The sequence below is a fragment of the Mirounga angustirostris genome, unplaced genomic scaffold (genome assembly GCF_029215605.1).
Source record: "Mirounga angustirostris isolate CCGP_5_RB_7025 unplaced genomic scaffold, mMirAng1.0.hap1 SCAF_12, whole genome shotgun sequence".
Lineage (NCBI taxonomy): Eukaryota > Metazoa > Chordata > Mammalia > Carnivora > Phocidae > Mirounga > Mirounga angustirostris.
In genome coordinates, this window is record NW_026991720.1 from 75600667 (window position 1) to 75622573 (window position 21907).

The following is a 21907-nucleotide window of genomic DNA, read 5'->3' on the forward strand; positions in this document are numbered from 1 at the left end:
TTTCCCATCTGCTCTTGGGGTGATTACTTATAAGCATAATCTATGATTTCTGACCCAAACTCCCCTAATTGGATCCATAGTTGCTACTGTAATTTATCTTACAGATATTTCCATTGAATTTTCTTTTTTTTTTTTTTTAAAGATTTTATTTATTTATTTGACAGAGAGAGACACAGCGAGACAGGGAACACAAGCAGGGGGAATGGGAGAGGGAGAAGCAGGCTTCCCGAGGAGCAGGGAGCCCGATGCGGGGCTGGATCCTAGGACCCTGGGATCATGACCTGAGCCGAAGGTAGATGCTTACCGGCTGAGCCACCCAGGCGCCCCCCTGAGCATACTATTATTTTGCACAAGTTTTTTTTTCTAAAAGTATCATATACTAATTGTTTAATGTGTTAAGGGCAATGCTTATTGAAAAGAAAGAAGGAATTTTAAAAACCAAGATATTTTTTATGTATAAATCTATTTTTTATTTTTATTTATTATTTATTTTTTTATGTATTTATTTTTAAATTCAATTAATTAACATATACTGTATTATTAGTTTCTGAGGTAGAGGTCAGTGATTCCTCAGTCTTGTAGAATACCCATGACAACAGCACAGGGTTGCTGAATGTCTTCCGAAGGGTGATGTGATTTGGGCTGGGTCCCAGAGACCTTGCAGGGTACAGGTGTCCTGGAAACTTTCCTCAAAGGGGCCACTGTGAGTGAAGTCCAAAAGGGTGGTGCCCCCAGGGAATACTGGGGAAATGGTGGGGGGCTGACTCTAGCTGAAGCAGAGAGCACCCTGAGCTCTTAAAGGTTACAAAAGTTTGAATGTATTTGGTAGAAATTGTTTTATCTTTTTACAATTCTAAAAAGTATGCACTTTTTGATATTTGAAATGATATAATTTATATGTAAGTTATAAAGCATAATAATTAAATAAAAATATATCCGCTACCCAGCTTAAAAAATAGACCATGACTAATACCCTTGAGACCCTCATATACCTCTCTTCGAACCCATCAAGCTCCTGCCCTTCCAAAAGTAACCACTCTCCTGAATTTTGTGTTTAACATGGCCCTTATGGTTTTATTGCACATGTATACATTCTTAATAATTGTAACAGCTAGGGGCGCCTGGGTGGCTCAGTCAGTGGAGCGTGGACTCTGGGTTTCGGCTCAGGTCGTGATCTCAGGGTCATGAGATAGAGCCCGGCATCGGGCTCCGTGCTCAGCAGGGAGTCTGCTTAAGACTCTCTCTCTCTCTCTCCGCCCCCCCCCCCCCCCCCCCGGGCGCCTGGGTGGTTCAAGTCGTTAAGCGTCTGCCTTTGGCTCGGGTCATGATTCCAGGGTCCTGGGATCGAGCCCCGCATTGGGCTCCCTGCTCAGCGGGAAGCCTGCTTCTCCCTCTCCCACTCCCCCTGAGCAGACTCATCTGCTTGTGTTCCTGCTCTCACTGTGTCTCTCTCTGTCAAATAAATAAATAAAATCTTTAAAAAAAAAAAAAAAGACTCTCTCTCTCTCTCCCTCTTCCTCAGCCCCTCGCGCTTGTGCTCACTCTTGCTCTTTCTCTTGAAAATAAATAAATAAATAAATCCTTAAAAAAATAATAATAGTAACATCTAACATTCTTTGAGTGCTTGCTTTTTGTAAGACACTATTTTAAATTCTTTGTATTTTAACTCTAATCCTCACAACAACCAGAAAGGGTAAATATTGTTATTAACATCCCAATTCAGCAGTTGACTGGACTGAGGCAAGGAGAGGTTGAGTGACCTGCTAAAAGTCACGCAGCTAGTACGTGGCAGGCCCCGGTTTCAAGCCCTGGCAGTTCGCTCTAGCTTCTGTACCCTTAACTACTTATTCTACGGACTCTTAACAATGTATTGCCATTCTCCTTATTTTTGAATCACGTACAAATAGAATCCCACTGTGTTAGTTCTGTCTGTCCAGAAGCGCATTCCAAGATGTGGGTTCTAATGAGAGTGGTTTCTTTGGGAGGTAAGCCACTGTATGAGTCAGAGTTCTCCAGAGAAATAGAACCAATAGGATATACATAGATGATATGAGAGGAGATTTATTTTTATTATAGGAATTGGCTCACACAGTTGTGGGGGCTTAGAAGTCCCACCATCTGCCGTCTGTGAGCCACAGAACCAGGAAAGCTGGTGGTGTAATTCAGTCTGAGTCCAGAGGCCTGAGAATCAGGGCCCCATCGGGTAAATCCTGAGTCTGAAAGTCTGAGCATCAGTAGCACCATAAGTCCAAGGGCAGAAGATGGATGTATTAGCTCAAGCACCGAGAAAATTTGTTCTCTACCTGCCTCTTTGTTCTGTTCAGGTCCTCAAAAGATGGGATGATGCCCACCTGAATTGGGGAGGGCGATCTTCTTGGCTCAGGCTATCATTCAAAGACTCATCTCTTTCAGAGACATTCTCCTGGACACACCCGGAAGTGTTTTACCAGCTTAGCTCCTTAGTTCAGTTAAGTTGACACATACAATTAACCATCACAGCCACAAAAAACCAGGAAGGGAATGGAATGGAAAACAAGGAAGGAAAAGCCAACATAGAAGTTACCACTTTGGGGCGCCTGGGTGGCTCAGTTGTTAAGCGTCTGCCTTCGGCTCAGGTCATGATCCCAGGGTCCTGGGATCGAGCCCTGAATCGGGCTCCCTGCTCCGCAGAAAGCCTGCTTCTCCCACTCCCACTCCCCCTGCTTGTGTTCCCTCTCTTGCTGTGTCTCTCTCTGTCAAATAAATAAATAAAATCTTAAAAAAAAAAAAAAAGAAGTTACCACTTTGGGCAACTGCATCTGAGTCACACTAAGGAGCCAGAGTAGAATAGACACTAAAGATTCATCCCACCCAAGGGGGTGGCGGGTGGAACCAGAGTATTAATATAGCAACTCGTGGCAATCATGGGTTGACGCCGGGCTCCTAGGTGTTAATTGCTGAGCACTCTGGCCTGCCTTGTGTGCAGACAGAGGGAGCTTCGGAAAGAAACCCCCCGGCAGAGGGTTGCAATGACTGACATAGGGCTTGGATTGACCTGTGCTGAAATGGTAGAGCCTAAGGGGTATGAGCAGGCAGCTTCTAGTATCTTGTCACAGAGCTGTGAGTAATCCTGCAATTTGCTTTTATTTTTGCTTGCTGTTCACCGCTGTGGTTGTGAGATTCATCCATGTTGGCATGGTGGTCCATGTAAATTGTGGTTCATCCATTGTCACTGCTATATTCCATTCTAGAACTGTGTTCCATTTATTTATCCCTTCTTTTTTTTTAATCCCTTCTTTAGTTAATGGACATTTGGGCTGTTTCTATTTTTTTGTTATCAGAAATAATGTTACTTTCTGTCGCAAGTCTCTTGTTGCCTTTGTCAGGAGTTTCTCCTCTATACCTAGGTTTAGAACTGTTGGGGGTAGGAAGTATTCACATCTTACTCTTTACCCCACAATGAGTACAGCAGTTGTCCCAGGAGAAGTATCAGCAGCAGAGTTTCAGATTTCCTAATGTTTCATACCTTTGCTCAAGATGATACTGTTAGATTTTTAATTTTTGCCAGTCTGGTGGGTATAAAGTGACATTTCTTCAAATTTTGGGAGGATGCACACACACACATACACACATTTTTTAAAATTTACAAGTCATGTGGGTCCTAGTTCAATTTTGGTCTCCATCATTTTTTTTTTAAAGATTCTATATATCTATTTGAGAGAGGGAGAGCATGAGCAGGAGGAGGGACCGAGGGAGAAGCAGGCTGTCTGCTGAGCAGGGAGCCCGATGCGGAGCTTGATCCCAGGATTCCGGAATCATGACCTGAGCCGAAGGCAGATGCTTAACCGACTGAGCCACCCAGGTGCCTTTGGTCTCTGTTATTGTAATTTAAATTGTCAAAGAAAGATGGGAAATACTTGAAGTTGTGACTATAAGTGAATGAAATTGTTTTGCTGGCATAACTTGTATGATGGTTCATCTTATGTGTCAACTTGACTGGATCATCCAGATATTTGGCTAAACATTATTTCTGCATGTGTCTGTGAGGGCATTTCCAGATGAAATTAGTGTTTGAATCAGTGGACTCAGTTAAGCAATTTGCCCTCTCCCATGTGGTGGGCATCCTCCAATCTGTTGAGGGCTTGAAGAGAACGAAAAAGTGGAGAAAGGCAGAATTTGGCCTTTCCTGAGTACTTGAGCTGGGCCATTGATGTTCTTCTGCCCTTGGCCCTCCTGGTGCCCAGGCCTTCAGATCTGGATTGGAATCCACATCATTAGCTTTCCCTGTTCTCAGACTTTTAGGCTAGGTCTGATTTATATCACCAGCTTTACTGGGTCTCCCGCTTGCTGATGGCAGATCGTGGGACTTCTCAACCTTTATAATTGCATGAGCCTCTGTTTGATAATAAATATATTTATTATTTATTTATTTATTTATTTATTTATTTATTTATTTATTTATTATTGACTCTGTTTCTCTAGAGAACATCAACTAGTACAACTTGCCAACAGGTTCTAAGGTCAATGATAGGAGAAGACTTTCAAAAGTATGAGTGAGGTTAGTACCTTGAGTCAGGTGTCACATCTGAGGATACACAGTAGGATGACGCTAACGTTCTGCATGTCTTTTAAAAATTCAGTGTCCTTATTTTACAGGCAGATGGTAGCCTTCCCTCTCTGTACTCTGACTTAATGATTTTCTTAAGATCTTTTTCACTTTGGAACAAGTGGTTCTTCTGGAGGACTTATCCCAGGAGAGAGCTTTGTCAACATCAATAAATCTTGGCAATACCTCTAGTGAAGGAGGTAGCAGTCGCTAATATTAGTTTCTTAGGAGTGCTACACCAAATTAGCATAAATTGGGTGGCTTAAAACAACAGAAATTAATTCTCTCACAATTCTGGAGCCCAGAAGTCCAAAATCAAGGTGTCAGTAGGGGTGTTTCTTTCTGGGGGCTCTGAGGGAGAATCCGTTCCATGTCTCTTTCCTGGTTTCTAGGGGCTGCCAGCAACTCTTGGCATTCCTTCAGTCTTTTCTTGTAAAGACACTTGTCGTTGGACTTAGGCCCCCAAAATCCAGGATGCTCTCATTTGGAGATTCTTACCTTAATTACAGCCGCAAAGACACTTTTTCTAAATAAGGTCACAGTCACAGGCTTTGGGGTATACATACCATTTGGGAGTCCGCGATTCAATCTGCTAACGGGAGGCAACAAAAGACGCAGTTGAGAGGAGAGCTAATTACATTAGATATTCAGAGGTTCTGCTCATATCTCTCTTTTAGTCGGTGGGGTGGAAAAACACCATGCTGGGCATTAGAGATGAGATTTCTTCATTTGTGTATTCTGAGAGTTAGTAGCTTTTCCCCAAATAGAGGCACAGTAACAGATGTCTGATCTCACCGTACGGATTGTCAAGGAAGTCTGCCAAACAGGAGGTGGTGGTAATATTTTCACTGGGGAGAATATAAATGACTCTCTAAGAAGGAAAAATAAGTGCGCTTTTGGGTGGACAGGTTGCAAAAGAATTTCTTTATCTTGGTTGTTATTTAATTTTTTCTTCCTGATCTTAATATCTTTCTTAAAAAAAAAAGCACCCCCCCAAGTTCTTCCCTGGAAAATAAACCTATTCTATAACATTCTATGTATTTTATTGAAAAAGTCAGAAGTGAGAATGACAAGTTGTGAACTTTTTAATTCTTGTTTTCTTTTTTTAACTTTTCTCTATTTTTTTACAGTGAAAAAATTTGGTAAATTTCCCATAGTTAGCAAGAGACATCATAGATATTTTAAATAATGTCATTTACTTCTTCAGCTGTTTGTTGTTCTCTCTGAACCTGAATTTCTTTTTTAAAAAGATTTATTTTTATTTATTTGAGAGCGAGAGTGAGTGTGCTTGAGCAGGGTGGGGGAGGGGCAGAGGGCGAGAAGCCTCAAGCCAACTCCCCGCTGAGTGTGGAGCCCCAACCCAACCCGGGGCTCTCCATCCCATGACCCTGAGATCACGACCTGAGCCAAAACCAAGAGTTGGACGCTTAACTGACTGAGCCACCCAGGTGCCCCTGAACCTGAATTTCTAAGCAGTAAGATCGTTGTATTCCTGTCTAGGCATCCTTAAAAAAATGAAAGTGACATTATTCTAAGAAAAGAAGTGTGATTACCCCACTGTTACGTTTATTTAGACAACACCGTAAGTAGTACAGACAGGCGCCTAGAGCAAGGCTAGCAGGTTTGGACTGGAGTGTGCGGGGCTATGCATACAGTACTAAAAATACAGTACTAAGGATCACAGGGAGAATACCTTTGTGAAAAAGATCTTAGCCCTCCAAAAAAAGGCCCAAAGTATCCAAAGTCACTATATAAAAAGCTAATATGACTGCACTATGAACTATGGTACATTTATATTTTTCTCTTTCTTTCTTTAATTTTTGGCCTCCGCTCTTAAGGTCAAAGAGTCACACGATTTTCATGCTGAAGACCCTTAAAAAGTTACTTATTCTATTGTTCTCATTTCACACTGAGGAAATGGAAACTCTTAAGGTTAAATAAATAACTGAATGTGACACAGTTAGTAACAAAGCCTCCGCCTGGCACACACCTCTCCTGAAGCTAAATGCCTGAATGTTAAACAATTTATTCAAAATCATTATCAGGAATATTCTAGGTCTCATATGAAATGATTACAAAAATTAACTGTCATTCCCATCAGTTTTTCCTAAGTTTTCTTAAGAGATACATTATAGTTCAAAACCTGAAAAATACTTAGTCCTTGCATCTTTATTTTCAAATTTCTAATTCATAAAATTAAAAACAATGCACACACACACAGTTTGAAACCTAGAAGGTGCTGTAGTTACAGTGAAGGGCTTACCTGCTCAAAATTCTATTTGTTCCTATTTGAGAGGATTGGCCTAAATTGGCATATATGTTTAATTCAATTTCTCTGTGCAAATTTTGCATTTTCACATTGAGAACAGTGTTTCAGCTGTGGGCAATAGACAGTTGCTTCAGATTTTATCCACTTTGGTATCAGTGCTAAATTCATTATTAAAACCCCTAAAAGTTACTTTTTATCAGGTGTGGCTCATTCGAGCAAATAACACTTCAGAGTATAAAAATCAATTTCCCCCACCATATCTCATTTAATTCTCATACAACAACCCTGAGGAGGAATTTATTTTCCTTATGTTTTTTTAGCACATGTAAAACTAAGCCTCTGAGATTTGCTCAAAGTCACATCAGCCTTATTTAAAGTAGAGAGCTTCAAATAAAGTGTCTGTAGGTAACAGTATTATACCAACGCTAATTTTCTCAGATTTGATAAATAAATATACCATAGTTGTGCAAAATGTTAACATTGGGGAAAACTGGGTGAAGAATATACACTGGAACTCTTTAAAACTTTTCAGGAAATCTCAAAGTATTGCAAAACTTAGATTTAAAAATAGGTCCTCTAATTAGTCTCAGGGTTTTTTAGCATTTTAGATCTGGCAGGGTAGAATGCAACCTTTCCATTTACAGGTATGGAAACTGGTGCCCAAGCTGACTCTCCTAAGCTCACCAGACCAGAATCCCAATGACTAAGCTGGTTCTTTCACCACACCTGCCTGGTTTGCACAGCACGTGTAGAAATCTTGCATACTTTGATTCAAAAAATTTTGTCAGCAAGTCCACAGAGCCTATCTCCCTTGGGGGCACATGCAGAATGATATGTACAATCTGTTGCAATGCCTAAATTCATTATATCTGTGAATCAATCTTCCTATCACAAGACTATTCAAACTATGTGCACCTGCAAAGGCCCCCAGCAGTTCCTGCCACCTAGCCCCAGGATGGAGGAAGACACGTGCTCCCTTACTCTTGCTTCGGATTGCTTTTCATTGGTGCTAACGCCTTTCTGCTAGCTGACTTCTTTCTTCCCACTTACCTCTCGTGTCCACCGAGTGAGGCTGTGAGGGCGGCACTCAGAGCAGAATTCTGAAGCTGTGTGCTTCTCCCCCCCCCCCCCCCCCCCATTTGAGAGACATCTCCCGGTTAGAGGCGCCTGGGTGGCTCAGTCGGTTAAGCCTCCGACTCCTGATTTCCGCTCAGGTCATGATCTCGGGGTTGTGGGATCCTGCCCCGTGGCGGGCTCCACACTCAGGGCAGAGCCTGCTTGTCTCTCTCCTTCTGCTTCTCTCTTGCCTGTGCTCTTTCTCTCTCAAATAAATAAACAAAATCTTAAATAAAAAGAGAGAGACATAGGTCCGATAAGTTTCGATAAGACAGGCACAAATTACCAGGCATGCACTCCTCTCATTTTTGAGCTCTGGGATCGAAGAGAAGCACACTTCTTCGAAATTCTGCTCTGTGATCCTACCTAAGTGAAGCTATTAATATTATTCTATTCCCCAGCAAAGGTTGTGTGTATACCGCTTTATTCCTTTTGCAAGCCACTGCACTGAACAGGTGTTGGAATAAAGGAATTTTTCCTTCAAATCTGTTCTTACCCTTGGACTGTGAACACTGCTTCTCTCCTCACCCTCTCCTGACCTTTAGTTTTGGTTTCTGAAACCTGTTGCCCTTGGCTATCAAAGGATCATGTGATGCCAGTGAACATATACGAAGAGGAAAAAAAGAGAAAGAAAAGCAATAAGGAAGTACAAAAACATTATTGCCAGTTTTCCTGTCTTCTGGCAAAGGCATGGAACTGAAAAACCATGTCAGAAAACAGAGAAAGGTTTAAAAATAACAACTCTGCTTTCATATTTTTCTTTTTTTAAGATTTTATTCATTTTTTTAAGTAATCTCTACCCCCAATGTGGGGCTCGAACTTAAGACCCTGAGATCAAGAGTCATAAGGTCCACCAACGGAGCCAGCCAGATTTTCGTATTTTTCATATTTTTACGTTTTCATGTTTCCTCCCAGTCTTGGTTCACATGCGTAGATATGTTAAACAAGTATACTATAAAGATTCTACTTTATATTTAATTTTTTCCCTTTAACATTAAATCATGGGCATTTTTTTCATTTTGCAAGTCTTCATTATGTTCATTTTAGTAGATGCATGATATTTACAGAGTGTTGCCTGTGTGTCCAGTGTTCAAAATATGTTATCTAATTCCCACAAAACCCTATAGGGCAAGTATCGTTTTGCTCATTTCATCTTATTTACAAAAGTAAAAACTGAGGCTCAGAGGGGTTAAGTAACTTGTTCAAATTCATGTATCTAGTGACGGTGTAAGTCAGGATTCAAACCAAGGTGTGCGGACTCCAAAGTCTAGGCTACTGACTTGTCAGATGGGACAGTGAGGATATGCAGTGGAACTCCAGATCCAGTTACCTAGCCCGATGCTCTGTCCATAAACCAGTGGTTCTCTGGCTGTACACCAGAAAATATCTGGGGGAGCTTTGAGAACTATTGCTACCTTGTCTTAGAGATTTGGGTGTAACTGGCCTGGGGTGTGGCCCCAGGCATCAGGGTACTCCAAAACTCCAAGTGTTTTAATGTCAAGCTACTGCTCTGACAACTTTACTGGAGAGACAACAGAAGAGGAGAAACACAAATCATAAACGAAATGAATGAGTTACTTCACTTCAAAAATGGCTTCGTAAGTTATGTCTCCCGCCACATTGCGGTAGTCTATCCATGTAAGTTTGGGAGGCATTAGCGTAGAGATAGAAAGTGAAGCCACAGCTGTAGATGAGCTGGCTCTTGCAAAGCATGTAGTGAGAAGAGAGAAAGGATAAGAACAGAGCCCTGGGGTATAATATTTAAGAGATGGGTAGAGAAAGAACGGAAGAGCTATCATACAGCCTACTTCCAGGATTTTTAAATGCTAAGTGCTGCTGAGTGGCCATGTCGGGGAAGGCCTGAAAACCTGCGGAATCAGCCCCAAGTCCTCATGGGAATATTCACGGAAAAACACGGGGGAGCCGTGTGGCTAAGGCAGATTCCAGTGACTGAGGCAAATGTGGGAGGTAAGGAAGTGGATACAATCTATATGGAGCTTTTTACTGAAATTTTGGCTTTAAAAACGTATCAGTGTGTGTTCAGCTGTAAGCATGGGAATACCCAAATAAAAGTGACTTACACAATAGAGACCCTCCTGTTCCATACACACACACACACGCACACACGCACACACACACACACATACCATATAACAAGAAGCCCAGAGGTGGGTGGTTCACAGATTTAGACTCTAGTTGGCTTCTCTGGGATACTCTTGGCCACCCTTCATGGTCATGAGATGGTAGAAGCAACTTCAAATATGACGTCCTCACATGACAACATCTAAGGGATAGATCTCCTCTTCTGCCTCTCTTTTTATTAGGGAGGAAACCCTCCTGAAAACCCCCAGCCAACTTGATCTAGTGACTCATTGCCCTTAACAATCACATACCCCACCCCCAGCTACAAGGGATTCTCAGCAAGTGAACATCTGGCATTTTTGCCCTTTACATTGGGAGGTAGGTTCTGCTTTCAAAGAAGGGTGGGGAGAGAGAAGGTGACCACAGTTGCACAGAGTATGAAGAGAGCATGGTAGCCAGAGGTAGACATGGGCTTAATGCAAGTTCTCTGCTTGTTTGTTTTAACATGGTTGAAGATGAGCATGCTTAAATGCTTGTCGTAGAAAAAATATAATCATAATAGTGAGACCCCCCCCGATGGTGGGAGGCATGGGAAGTAAAACAGGAGAGATGGACAGGGGTCTCTTCCATTCTAATTGGAGGGAAGGAGAAATGAAAAGAATGTCTTGATTTAGAAGCCTCCTTGAGGAAGCATTGCTGTCAACTGAAGCTGGTGGGTGCCCTCCTGTGTATTCCCTATAGCACCCCTTCCTCACCATTATGACAAACACCATTTGGATATTTGTTTGCCAGATGTCTGGTATCTTCTCTAAACATTTTTTTTTTAATAAAAACTGGTTGAGGGCAGATATGATCTACTTCAAAGCTTGTGCTCTTAGCCAATGGATCTTGCCTCTCCTTTTTAAAATTTTTTTTAATTTAATTAAAATTAATTAAATTAATTGGCTTTAATTTAAAATTAATTTAATTTAATTTATTTAAATTTAATTTTATTATGTTATGCACCATACAGTACATCATTAGTTTTTGATGTAGTGTTCCATGATTGTTTGCGTATAACACCCAGTGCCCCATTCAGTACGTGCCCTCTTTAATACCCATCACCAGGCTAACCCATCCCCCCACCCCACTCCCCTCTAGAACCCTCAGTTTCTCAGAGTCCATAGTTTCTCATGGTTCATCTCCCCCTCCGATTTCCCCCCTTCATTTTTCCCTTCCTACTATCTTCTTCTTCTTCTTTTTTTAACAGTGTTATTTGTTTCAGAGGTACGGGTCTGTGAGTAATCAGTCTTACACAATTCACAGTGCTCACCATAGCACATACCCTCCCCAAAGTCCATCACCCAGCCACCCCATCCCTCCCATCCCCCACCACTCCAACAACCCTCAGTTTGTTTCCTGAGACTAAGAATTCCTCATATCACCTGTCTCTTTCCTGATCACCCGACTACCCTCTCTGGTGGTTGGCTGGTCCAGAGCAGCTCTCAAATGTATTTGTTGAATGAATGTGGCTGAATGTGACTGAAGTTATTTGTGAAGCCCATCAACCTTCTATCAGAACTGTGTGCAGGACTGTGTAGCAGTCCTGTTAAAACAAAAAATCCTGCACAAAAAATCATTTATGAAATATATAACCGGTAGATCAGATGTACACCATACCTCACTCTACTCAGTGTTGCAAATTTCAAATCGATGGATTTGTGGTTCTTCATCCATCCCCTGTCCTAATCCCTTGACCTAAACCGCCAAAACACCACCTGGAATCTTTGCTTGGGCTCTAAATGTTACATGGCTACAGCATTCCGACGCGGGCTCTCTAACCTCGGAGCTGCAGTGTCCCGCGAACCTAGCGTGGTTGCGTTTGTTCCCTAATACTTAATGACTCCAAATGCGGTGACACTATGGTGCCTTTAAGGCCTGTCCACCTCCAGTTCTCTATGCTCTTAACACCCGGAAAAGAGGTTGACACACGAAGCGTTCTCTGTGGCTGCAAACATGCTTAGCCAGCACAATCACTAACAGCGTGAGTGTGCAAGTCAAAGAAGTACCTTGCCAGTGTCACATCCCGACTGTTTCTTTAAGCGCCACAGGATCCCTATCACAGAACAAAACAAGACAAACATACAAACAACCGTAAACCAAATTTGTCAGTGACCCCCGTTGTGTCCTAGTCGTGCCAAGACTGGCGTGGTTAAAGCAGGCTGGTTGTTTTAAAGATGTTTCCAGCCAAAGGCAAAGCTATCTTCAGAGCGGTTCTTCACCCACGTGGCTCGCGCGGACGCTAATTACTAAAAGGCCGAGAAACGTGCAGCCTGGGAGCCTGGCCCAGCGGCGGGAATAAACTGGCACCTCCAGAAATAAAGCTCCGCAGCCAATGCGGCGCCTCGGCCCGCGGGATTGGCTGCCCCGGCGGTGACGTCGCCTGGGCGGGCCAAGTCAGTTTGCGACGGAGGCCGCGGCTCCCGGCCGGGGGAGCCGAGAAGAGGCGATCCGCAGCCCAGCGCTCGGCCCTCGAGCCCGCTCTCCGCCAGCCCGGAAGCTTGCTTCCTTCTCCGCGCGTCTCGCCCGCGCCGCAGAGTCTTGGCGCCGGATCCCGGCGGGTGTGTGAGCCCGGGAGCAGCGGAGCCTCGCGCGGCCAGGACTCCCCAGCGCGAGGGCGGCAGGGGACGCCGAGGTTTGGCCTGCGGGCGCGGGGCGGTCCCGGGAGGGTGGCCAATCTGTGCGCGACCGAGGCGGGATTTTCTCTTCCTCTTGCTCTGACCCGGCCCGGGCTCCAGCCGCGGCTCCTGCAGGAGAGAGCGAGGGGAGTTGCGGAAAGCGCGACGCGGGTAGATGCGGCAAGTGAAAGGGGATCCGAGGTGCCTGGCGCGGCCGCGGCTGCAACCTGCAGCTGCAGCGCTGGGGGAGAGGCCCGCGGAGTGCTCGGCTGGGGCAACTTCACTTTTCCCGCCGCTCGAGAATTGGAGGGGTGGAGAGGTGCCGAGGGCTTGGTGAGGGGCTTGCCATGAAGTCTTCACTGGACCCCCCCCCCCCCCCCGAGCGTGGAGGCGTTGGTGCTCAACAGGAGACTGAGAAAGCTTGGGAGACTATCGTGTAAAGAAACGCGGTGGTGAGGGGTGGGAATCGTGGGGACCCCCGGGAGCGCGCGGTCGCGGATTTGCCGTGCGAGGCGCAGCGCCCGGCGGGGCTGAGCGCTGAGATTTGGGGAAGTGGGAGCCGCGCGGGCTGGGCGTCCCGAGGAGAGTCGGCCACGCGCTGTGCTTCTTTCACTTCCTGCAGCAGCTGCTCGCTATGAGGAGGGCAGCGGGCCTCGGGCGGAGCGGCCGCGTCCCCCGGGCCTGAGCGCCCACCCGCCGCCGCCGCCGCCGCCGCCGCGGGGACTGCCCCGACCCCCATGCGCTTTCGGCCATGAGCTCTCGGTGAATACGCGGCGTGGGCAGTCGTGGACCTGACCCTTCGGGAGGTAACGCTGGTTCAGCTTTGAGTGGCCTGCGAGAGTGAAAAAACCCTAACATGGAGGACTTTTCCACCAGGACCTATGGCACCAGTGGCCTGGACAACAGACCTCTGTTCGGAGAAACGTCGGCCAAGGTGAGTGCGGACCTGGATTCCGGGCTGGGGACGTGTGTGTGTCTGTGTGTGTGTCCTCCTGCCCAGAGTCCTGGCTGCGGCCCGGGAACGCACTTGAAGGAGGAGAGCGCTGGTTCTTCAATCGTGCTTTCCTCTTAAGATGTTTGTCCTGCCACTCGGCTCTTTCTTTGGGACCGCGTTGGGCCCGCAGCCCCGCAGGCGGGGGTGGAGAAAAGTTTAGAAAGTTCTGGGCTGTTGGGGGCCCTTCAGGGGAGTACGGAAGCCCCTCTCGGGAGGGGAGGTGGAGCTGGAGTGCTAACCTTCAAGAGGCCTCAGGTGTGCAACTCAAGCTTCCGCAAGGAAGAACCCCGGAGAGGTGCTTCTGGTGAGTATTTATCTAGAACCATTAAGGGTTTACGGCTGAGGCAACCAAGCATAGCAAAGAGGCTTGAGAGGAGGCTTGCTCTGATGGTGCTCCGATCAAAGGGTCTCTGGACCTAAACAAGCTGTAGTCCCTTACTTTAGCCTTTTAAAAAATATAATGCCACCTTACAGGCTTTGTCATGTGATGTTCTGGGCCAGTAATTGAAGAGAGCTCTTTTCCTGGCTTCCGCTTTAACTTTGAGTCATTTTGGCAAAATAAGCCTGTGGTTGTTTTCACCTAGAAAGTGGTGTTGGTGACCTTTGAGACTTGCTTGACAAAGTTTTTTTTTTTTTTTTTTAAGATTTATTTATTTTAGAGATAGCACAGGAGTGCACAAGCAGGAGGGGGAGAGAGGTGACAGTCCTTTAAAGCCTCTCAAAAAGTAGGGCACCCGTGGAGGCCAGAACTTCTTGGGTTTTTCAGCGTTGGGGGGCACCTCTGACGGAAAGGATGGGAAACATAAACTGGCAGGATGGGGTGTAGCCCTGAGTTTGGAAGCTGCCAACCTTCTGCAGAACTACTACCGGGTTTTTAAAACTCTGTGTGGATATTCTTTCTTTTCTTTTTTTTTAAGATTTTATTTATTTTTTGACAGAGAGACAGCGAGAGAGGGAACACAAGCAGGGGGAGTGGGAGAGGGAGAAGCAGGCTTCCTGCTGAGCAGGGAGCCCGATGTGGGGCTCGATCCCAGGACCCTGGAATCATGACCTGAGCCGAAGGCAGACGCTTAACGACTGAGCCACCCAGGCGCCCTGGTATTCTTCTTTCTTAGAGTCTTAGGAAAATGTTTTAAGCTTGGTCCCTGGGAAGATGCACCTTGTTTATTTTGTGGCTTTGCATAATCCCGGCTCAATGGCACATGGTTTGAGGAGCATGGTTCTAGTTGATTAGACGTTCCTATTTCTACTACAATTATTAAGTATTATGTGATAGGCCCTGGGGGTCCAAGGAACACAGTTCGGTGGGCGAAAAAGAGAAAGAAATGTGATGCATTGGATCTGTGTTATGACGGGGCATAGAGGGGGCGTGTTGGGGTACACAGGAGAAACTGGTCACTTTTGTTTGGGAAGCTTGGGGCAGATCATGGATGGCTTTTCCATTCAGAGTTTCTGGTAGCCTTGGGCTTGCACGTATGAATGCCCTTAAATTGGGGTTTAACAAGAAGAGGATTTGGGGCCTGGAGAGTGGAGGGAGCTTGCTGCCTGAAGGTGTTGGACCCGGGGCACCTGACTGTCCATTTGTCCCAAGAGCTAAGAGGTTCAGTGTCTCCCTCACATGCCTTGTTGCACAGATTGGGGTTCTGGGTCATGTAGACTTGTGATCTCCTTTAAACCCCACAACCCCTTAACACTGAGGTAGATGACTTGGTAATGGACTTGATTTACAGAGATACTGAGAAATACTGACATTTTCTGACTTGCTTGGGCCTAAACATTCAATGACTGTAAGTTTCCTGTGACCTGTGATCAGTTTGAAACCCATCCAAGAACTTGACTGTTGGAAATGTTTCTCTCTTTGTTGCATACTTTAGTCCGAGAGTATATAGGCCTGGCATTACCTAGGCCACTTTGGGCATTATAACAGCAGATTCAGCTACTCAGAGACTAAGGTACAATTTCAGATATGAAAAGTGCTCCCTTCAGTTCCCTCCGTCAGGCTGACAGAACGATTGGACATAGAGAAATTATCCAGAACTGAGAAAGGAAAGAGACCACTGGTTTGAGAAGGGGAGAAAACATTTGTGTTTTACAAATGGAGATGTCCGATCTGAAGAAGGAGAGACCTAGGTCTTTAATGACAGCAGGTGATTTTATTGGCGGCTCTGAAGGTGGGCCAGGCACGGGAACTGGGCAGGAAAAGTTGCAGTGCAGCCAACCCTGTGGAGAGCAGTCACTGCCCGAGCAGGGCCGATCCCTGGGAACCCGGAGAAACCCTTCACTGGCCCCTCTGTGCACGTATTCCCAGCCTGCTCTCCTTCAGATGCCAGGAAACTGGACACACAAGCCACTTAACCGTGAAACTTAGTATTAACGAGCTACCGTTTCTGAGGAGAAAATCCAGAAAGGGGAAAGCCCACTTCCTGTCATAGTCTGTTAGATGCTCTGGACTTTCAGGAATCTTGTTTGCCATATAACAACTGATCGTATATACCCTCTCGGTTTTGTTTTTATCTTTATTTTTGTTAGCCTCTCAATTTTAAATCTAGAGCTTTAGGTCCAGTGTCTACCTCTAAGGCACAGATGACTGAAAGCGAGCAGAGCAGAGTCTCCAGGGAAATCGTTTTTCCTCCGTGCCACTCAGCACGGGGGGCATTTAGGCTTTCCCCTGTTTGGTCATCCAGTTCCTTTGTAAGGTGGGCGTTGACTTCGATTTTATAACTAAGGAAGCTGATCCACAAAGCAGGCTACTTGTCCATTCACACTACTAGTTTTTCCCTCGTCATGTTTTAACAACTCCCTTTCAGGAGTTGATGAGGGTAATAGATAGTAAATGATGCAGTCTCTGTGCATACTTGGAAAAGCACCAGTTACCCATTCCCAGGAAATGGGTTCATCCAAAGTCATGGAGTGAGTGAAAGATAGCAGAATATACTAGAGGACAGAAGATACATCATCCAGTGGGCCTTGAACAGCCTTTTTGTGGGCAAGTCTCTGCAGTAACTTTTGTCTTCATCTGTACGGGATGCACATACTTCTTTCATTTCCCAAACTCTAACCATAATCAGACTTCAGCATGATATTTAGGAATACCCTCTCAGAGCTGTGGAGGGAAAGGCAGAGTGAAACCGTGCTGTCCTTCCATAACTATCTCAGGGATGATAGACAAAAAAGGGAACCTATCCGTCATTCCTTTGGAATTACATATTGCGAGGTGGGCTAGCTTACGCATACTGGTCAGAATGTTGTTTTCAGCTGTTTTTGTCCATTCCCGAAGTCTGGGGTGGACTTACGTACGTTCTTTAAAGGGAAAAAACAAATGTGGCGCAATTGCCAAGGTGAATATACCTGGGGTTGCCAAGCCTGTGCTCTAGCTTAGTGTTTTCTAAAAGGAGCACGATCCAGTAGAAATACAATGTGAGCCACAGAGGTGATTTTAAATGTCCTTGTAACCACACTAAAGTATAAACAGGCAAAATTAATTTCAATACATTTTTGTTTAATTTCCTATCCAAAATACATTTGAAAGTATAATCCATATAAAAAGCCGAAATACTTCTACATTTCTGGACTAAGCCTTGGACAACCAGCGTGTATTTTTCACTCGGAGCCCGTGTCGGGTTTGGCCGAGCACATTCCAGGTGCTCAGTAACCACCAACAGCTAATACCGCCGTAGTGGACAGCACGATTCTGAAGCAGGTGAGTTCTTAGTTACGGTGTTTCCGTAGTCCTTTGCACAAAATAGTTTCCTCCTCTGGGGGACTCGTCAGAACCTTTAGCATGCTGATTTTCACTGGGACTCTGGAGAGGGTGGGGAAGTAGTACCTGTGGACTGTTGGTAACAAAGCCTTTTAGGACGGGCGTGATGAGTTAGGGAGTTCTTCCCTCCCCCACGGGAGCATTCATGAGCCCAATTTCTACAGAACACTCTTTCGGAAATGTTACTTTAGGAAGCCTCTTCCTTTGCTCCTCCCTTCCCTCCCCTAGTGTGCACTAAAACTGGAGAAATTCCCCCTCTCTTGTCCGTAGCTGCCTTTAAAAGTTTGCCTTAGGACCACACATAGTTGGGGCCATCTTTCTAAGTAATGGAGGGGGCCCTAAGTTAACCTCAGGGCTTGTGAGTCTGTCTTGGTTTGCTGCCTGCCTGCCCAATCATCTGAAATCCGTTTCCTCCAATCCAGATGGATGAATCTAAGATGGGAGGGGGAAGATGGTTCTCTGCGGGGAGAAAGCAAACCCACACCCTGTAGCTAGCACAAGCGAGAAAGCAGGAAAGCTACCCTTGGTGGGAGGTAATGTAAACTGCTTTCTGGACCAGCCTGTTCTGTTGATCTGTCACTGGTTCCAAAAATGAGTGATTCATTTTGAAAGGCGGGTGGTGACCGTGGTTGACCCTCCATTCATACCTGGGCGTGATAGAAGAAAGTGAGTGACTTTGGTGACAGTACATACACTGAACTCTGCTAATATGGGGGGCGGTGGGATCTGTGTAGGGGATATGTTACTGGGTCCGGAGATTCAGATCTTTGGTTCCAGAGGCAAAAGATCCATGTACAAAAGTATTTTTCCTGCGTCCTTCCCTCTTCTTCCTGTAAACAAAAGAAACAAACAAGGTTGGGGGGGGGGGAGGTCTTTTTATGGCCTGTACTCCAATGAAAGCAATTCCAACTTGGGGCATTTAGCTTCTGCAGATTATAGTGTAAAATGAGACTGCTACTTTGTGCTTCTGGGGTGGGGGGGTGGTTTAAGGGTTGCTGCTTAATTAATAACAAAGCTGCGCTTAAGATTGTTGTGTCTGCCTGCCGCCCCTCCCCCTGCCTAAAACGCCCAAGTCTTTACTCTGAGGGGTGCAGGCTTCTAGCTTCTGTCCTCTTGATACAGCTTCTGGGTAATCCTCTGAGCCCAACTCCTGTGTCCCTCAAAGGGGAGCTAGTAGCCCAAGGTACCAGATCAGCTGTCCCCTTGCCCCTCATCCACTGACAAACCACTTGAGTTGGGATTTCTTGTGCTGGAGATAGTCAAGGATGATCCATGCCATGCCTTTTTTCTTTCTTACTGTAATAAGTTTGCTCTCTCCCACCCCCAGACCCGAGGACTGGGGATCTCTGCGGGTTGGGCTCAGCATTTGTAATTTTTGAAAGCCCCTCAGAGGATGCTGGTGCCTAGAGAGGGTTGATTCCCTTGGTCTTACCCATGCTGTGTGGAAGGCCAGTGCAGGCTGGCACCTCTCCGCGGACCTCTTTCCTTTAGCTGCCTCTTGCTCCTGGCAAGTGCTGTTTACCTCTCTGTAGCGTTCTTGCTGAACCCTGAAATCAGACTGGTGATGCGCAGTAAGCCAGTCTCGGAGTCCCTGAGTTTGAAGCAGACAAGGCTGTGTTATCAGAAGGGCAGCCCCACAAGAAGGCAGGGGAGGGCATTGGCCTAGCTGAGTTGTCCTGTGGAAGCTTGGAACGGCTGATCTAGATTAACAAAGTATGTGGCAGTTAGAGCAGGACCTGGGTGAACCTTGAAACTTCTCGAGGTTTTTATGTGCTATCCTCCGCACCCTGGTGCCAGCCAGGGGGTCCTGGTTCTTTACATATTAACGGGTTCTGCAAGACTGACATTTCAACTGGCATCTCACCCCTGGTCTCTAATTAACTTCAGGAAAAAGAATAAAAGGACAGGGTTAATAATTTTTGCAGGGTGGTGAAGGAATGTGTCTGTGTGCAGCCCCTGAAGTTATTATGGAGGGAGAGCCTTGTAAAGGTTTAAGTGAATGAGGAATACTGTTCCCCAGATCCATTGCCCTCTCTTCTCCAAATACCTGAATCCCGTTCAGTCTAAATCCCCGCCTTAGAACATTCCTTAAAACCCAGCCTGCATCCATGCTGCCCTCAGAGGTGCCCCCTGGCACTTACTCCTTGTGTGGTGAGGGATTTGTCTAGATCTTGCCTTCCTGACCCTGAGTGTCAGCTCCTTGAGGGTAGAAGCCAGTTGCCTCATTTCTCCACCCTTTCCTGTACTGGGCACAAGGCCCATTCTTGGTGTTACGTTTATTAAGATGTGAGAACTGAGCATCACCAGAAGGGTAACCTATGTTCTTGGGCCATGTTGGGTGACCATAGCAGAGGGGGCTCGTATTCAGAAGCTGGAACGCTGGGCACAGGACAGGATGCTTCAGGCCTCCTGCAGCTAACGGCCTCCCATGATCCTCTCCCTGCTGCGCCTCAGCAGAGGGGCAGGTAATAAACCTAACAGTATTGTACCAAAAACTTAAACTGAGTTCGGCCCCTCAGAAGCTCTCTGGCCTGCTGAGTGGTCCTCTCCATAGATGGATTTTGCAGGTCTGAGGTGGTAGGCTAGGTCTGCTGAAATGAATCATTTTTTTCCTGAGGGTCAGTCTATGGGCCTTGTATAATTATATATTTTGAGCTGCTTTAGGATCTAGTGGGTTGACAGACTTGAGTGTCCCTGTGGGAATGATGGAATGCATTTGGAATTGGGGCCAAGGTATGGGCCCTCTGTACTCCCACTCATCTCTGAGGACCCAGCCTCATCGGTAAGATGTCCCATTAGACGTAGAAATAATACTTACGCCATATTAGCAGCTGTTTACCGACTCTCTGGTAAATGTTACTGTTCTAGGGACTTCACAGATACTACCTCCAAATCCTTACAGCAGCCCCACACGTTCGACCATTGTACAAATATGGCAATTTAGCCTTAAAAGTTGAATGACTCCTCTAAGACCACAGGCCGGCATTTGGCAGGAGAATAAATCTGTCCCATCCGTCAGGCTCCTAACCTCATAATCTTGCACTGTGTCTCCTGTGCTGGAGGTCACGGTCCCTTCCTGTGGGATTCTAGGGGTCATTTTGCCCCTTAAACTTGTGGAGTAGGTTTGTTTTCTATTTTCACTGTGATCTGATTTGCATAAGTGGTGCTTTAATGAAATTTGCATATTTCAAGTTCATGGATCTATGAGAAAGAGAATCGGGTAGGATGGAGATACAAAAATATTCACAAATGAAAGCTGCCTCAAAATGTGAGTGTGTGAAATAAGGGAAACCTTTGAAGATGTCTGTGTGTGTACTTTCTCCAGATCAAGATGCGCTGGGGGGTTTGATGTTCAGAGAGACACGTGGTTGTGGTGGTCATGGCGCACTTGAGAGGGAGCTCTGCAGGTGAGGGTTGTAAAGTGTGACTACCTTCTCACGCCGCCTCTGCTCCTGGCACCCTTCTAGGTCTGGTGTTTCTTTGGGATGCCAGTGAGGTAAGCTGTCCCCTGGCTTTCTACCCTGTGCATGCTGTCCCTGGCTTTGCCCTGGATGACAGCGTGAGGGGAGGCCCTGGGGGAGCCACGTTAACCCACTGACAAGGCGTGAGATCCTGCTTCAGCTGGGCCCCAACCTCCTGCATTTTACATCCTCTTGGTAGGTTCATACTTATAGGGCTGCCTCTTGAGACATCTGATTGCGCCATTTCCAGAGCTTTCTTGACAGGTTTTCCCCTGAGATTTGGAAGAAATAAAAGGAAAATAATTTCTGAGAATTGGCCATTTATTTATGGTATTGGGTTAGGTTGAGAAATACAAAAACTTCTGACAGAAAATTGTAGGATGTGGCTCAAGGGTCTGACTCACTCAGTTGGGTTAACAATGGTAGGAAGTGGTGCCCTTTGGACATTTCCTACGTGCTGAGTGGACGGTCTTCTCTTTGCCTCACCAGAGAAGATAATCACTGTCTTCAGTGACCTGAAGCTCTCATGGGTTATGGAGGATAAGTTCTGGATTTAAAAGGGGATTGAGGCCTCTAATGAAAGGATGAGCAAAGTTCTGGGAGCCCCAAGAAAGAGAAAATTCTATTCAGGGCACCAGATCAGAGGGCTTTTGAGTCTTAGACCTTGAAGCAGGAGTAAGATTTTTGATAGGAGGAGGTGACAGGGAATCCCCAGCAGGAGGTCCAGCTTGTGTCAAAGAGGTGGGAGCAGGAAAGTACAGGAAATGGTGAAGGAACTCTGGGTACGACTGTGACTGGACTCGAGAGCTTGCTGGGAATGGGCTGGGTGAAGAGCCTTGAATGCTGTGCTGGGGAGTATGATTCGATTTTCTTCTGGAGGTGATAGTTGTTGAGTGTGCACGCATGTATTCTTGTATTCACTTACTGACCATACTATATCCAAGGAGGTGTGCTGTGTGCTGAGTTTGTATCTTTTTTCATGG

The 21907-nt window shown here is 45.8% G+C and overlaps 2 protein-coding genes across 8 annotated transcripts in view; one reads left to right on the forward strand and one right to left on the reverse strand.

Moving 5' to 3' along the window:
• Positions 1–21907, forward strand: part of TMEM243 (transmembrane protein 243) — a 99711-nt gene that overhangs the window by 62052 nt on the left and 15752 nt on the right. For 2 of the 7 annotated variants that reach the window (XM_064575336.1, XM_045864785.3), the window contains one exon: positions 13586–13643. The exons of 1 other annotated variant lie outside the window; for it this stretch is intronic. In XM_064575336.1, coding sequence (XP_064431406.1) covers positions 13586–13643 — 58 coding nt within the window. Of the gene's footprint in view, positions 1–12485; positions 12727–12892; positions 13043–13331; positions 13644–21907 lie in introns of those variants that run through there. 4 more of the 7 variants (XM_045864787.3, XM_064575337.1, XM_064575338.1 and 1 more) reach the window with 4 other exon arrangements.
• The window catches only part of DMTF1 (cyclin D binding myb like transcription factor 1), a 59633-nt gene continuing 54975 nt past the window's right edge, over positions 17250–21907 (reverse strand). Inside the window, exons 19-21 of the transcript XR_010406546.1 lie at positions 18896–19054; positions 18111–18293; positions 17250–17536 (exon numbers count right to left, since the gene is read on the reverse strand). The gene's annotated coding sequence lies outside the window, so the exon portion shown is untranslated. The remainder of the gene's footprint in view (positions 17537–18110; positions 18294–18895; positions 19055–21907) is intronic.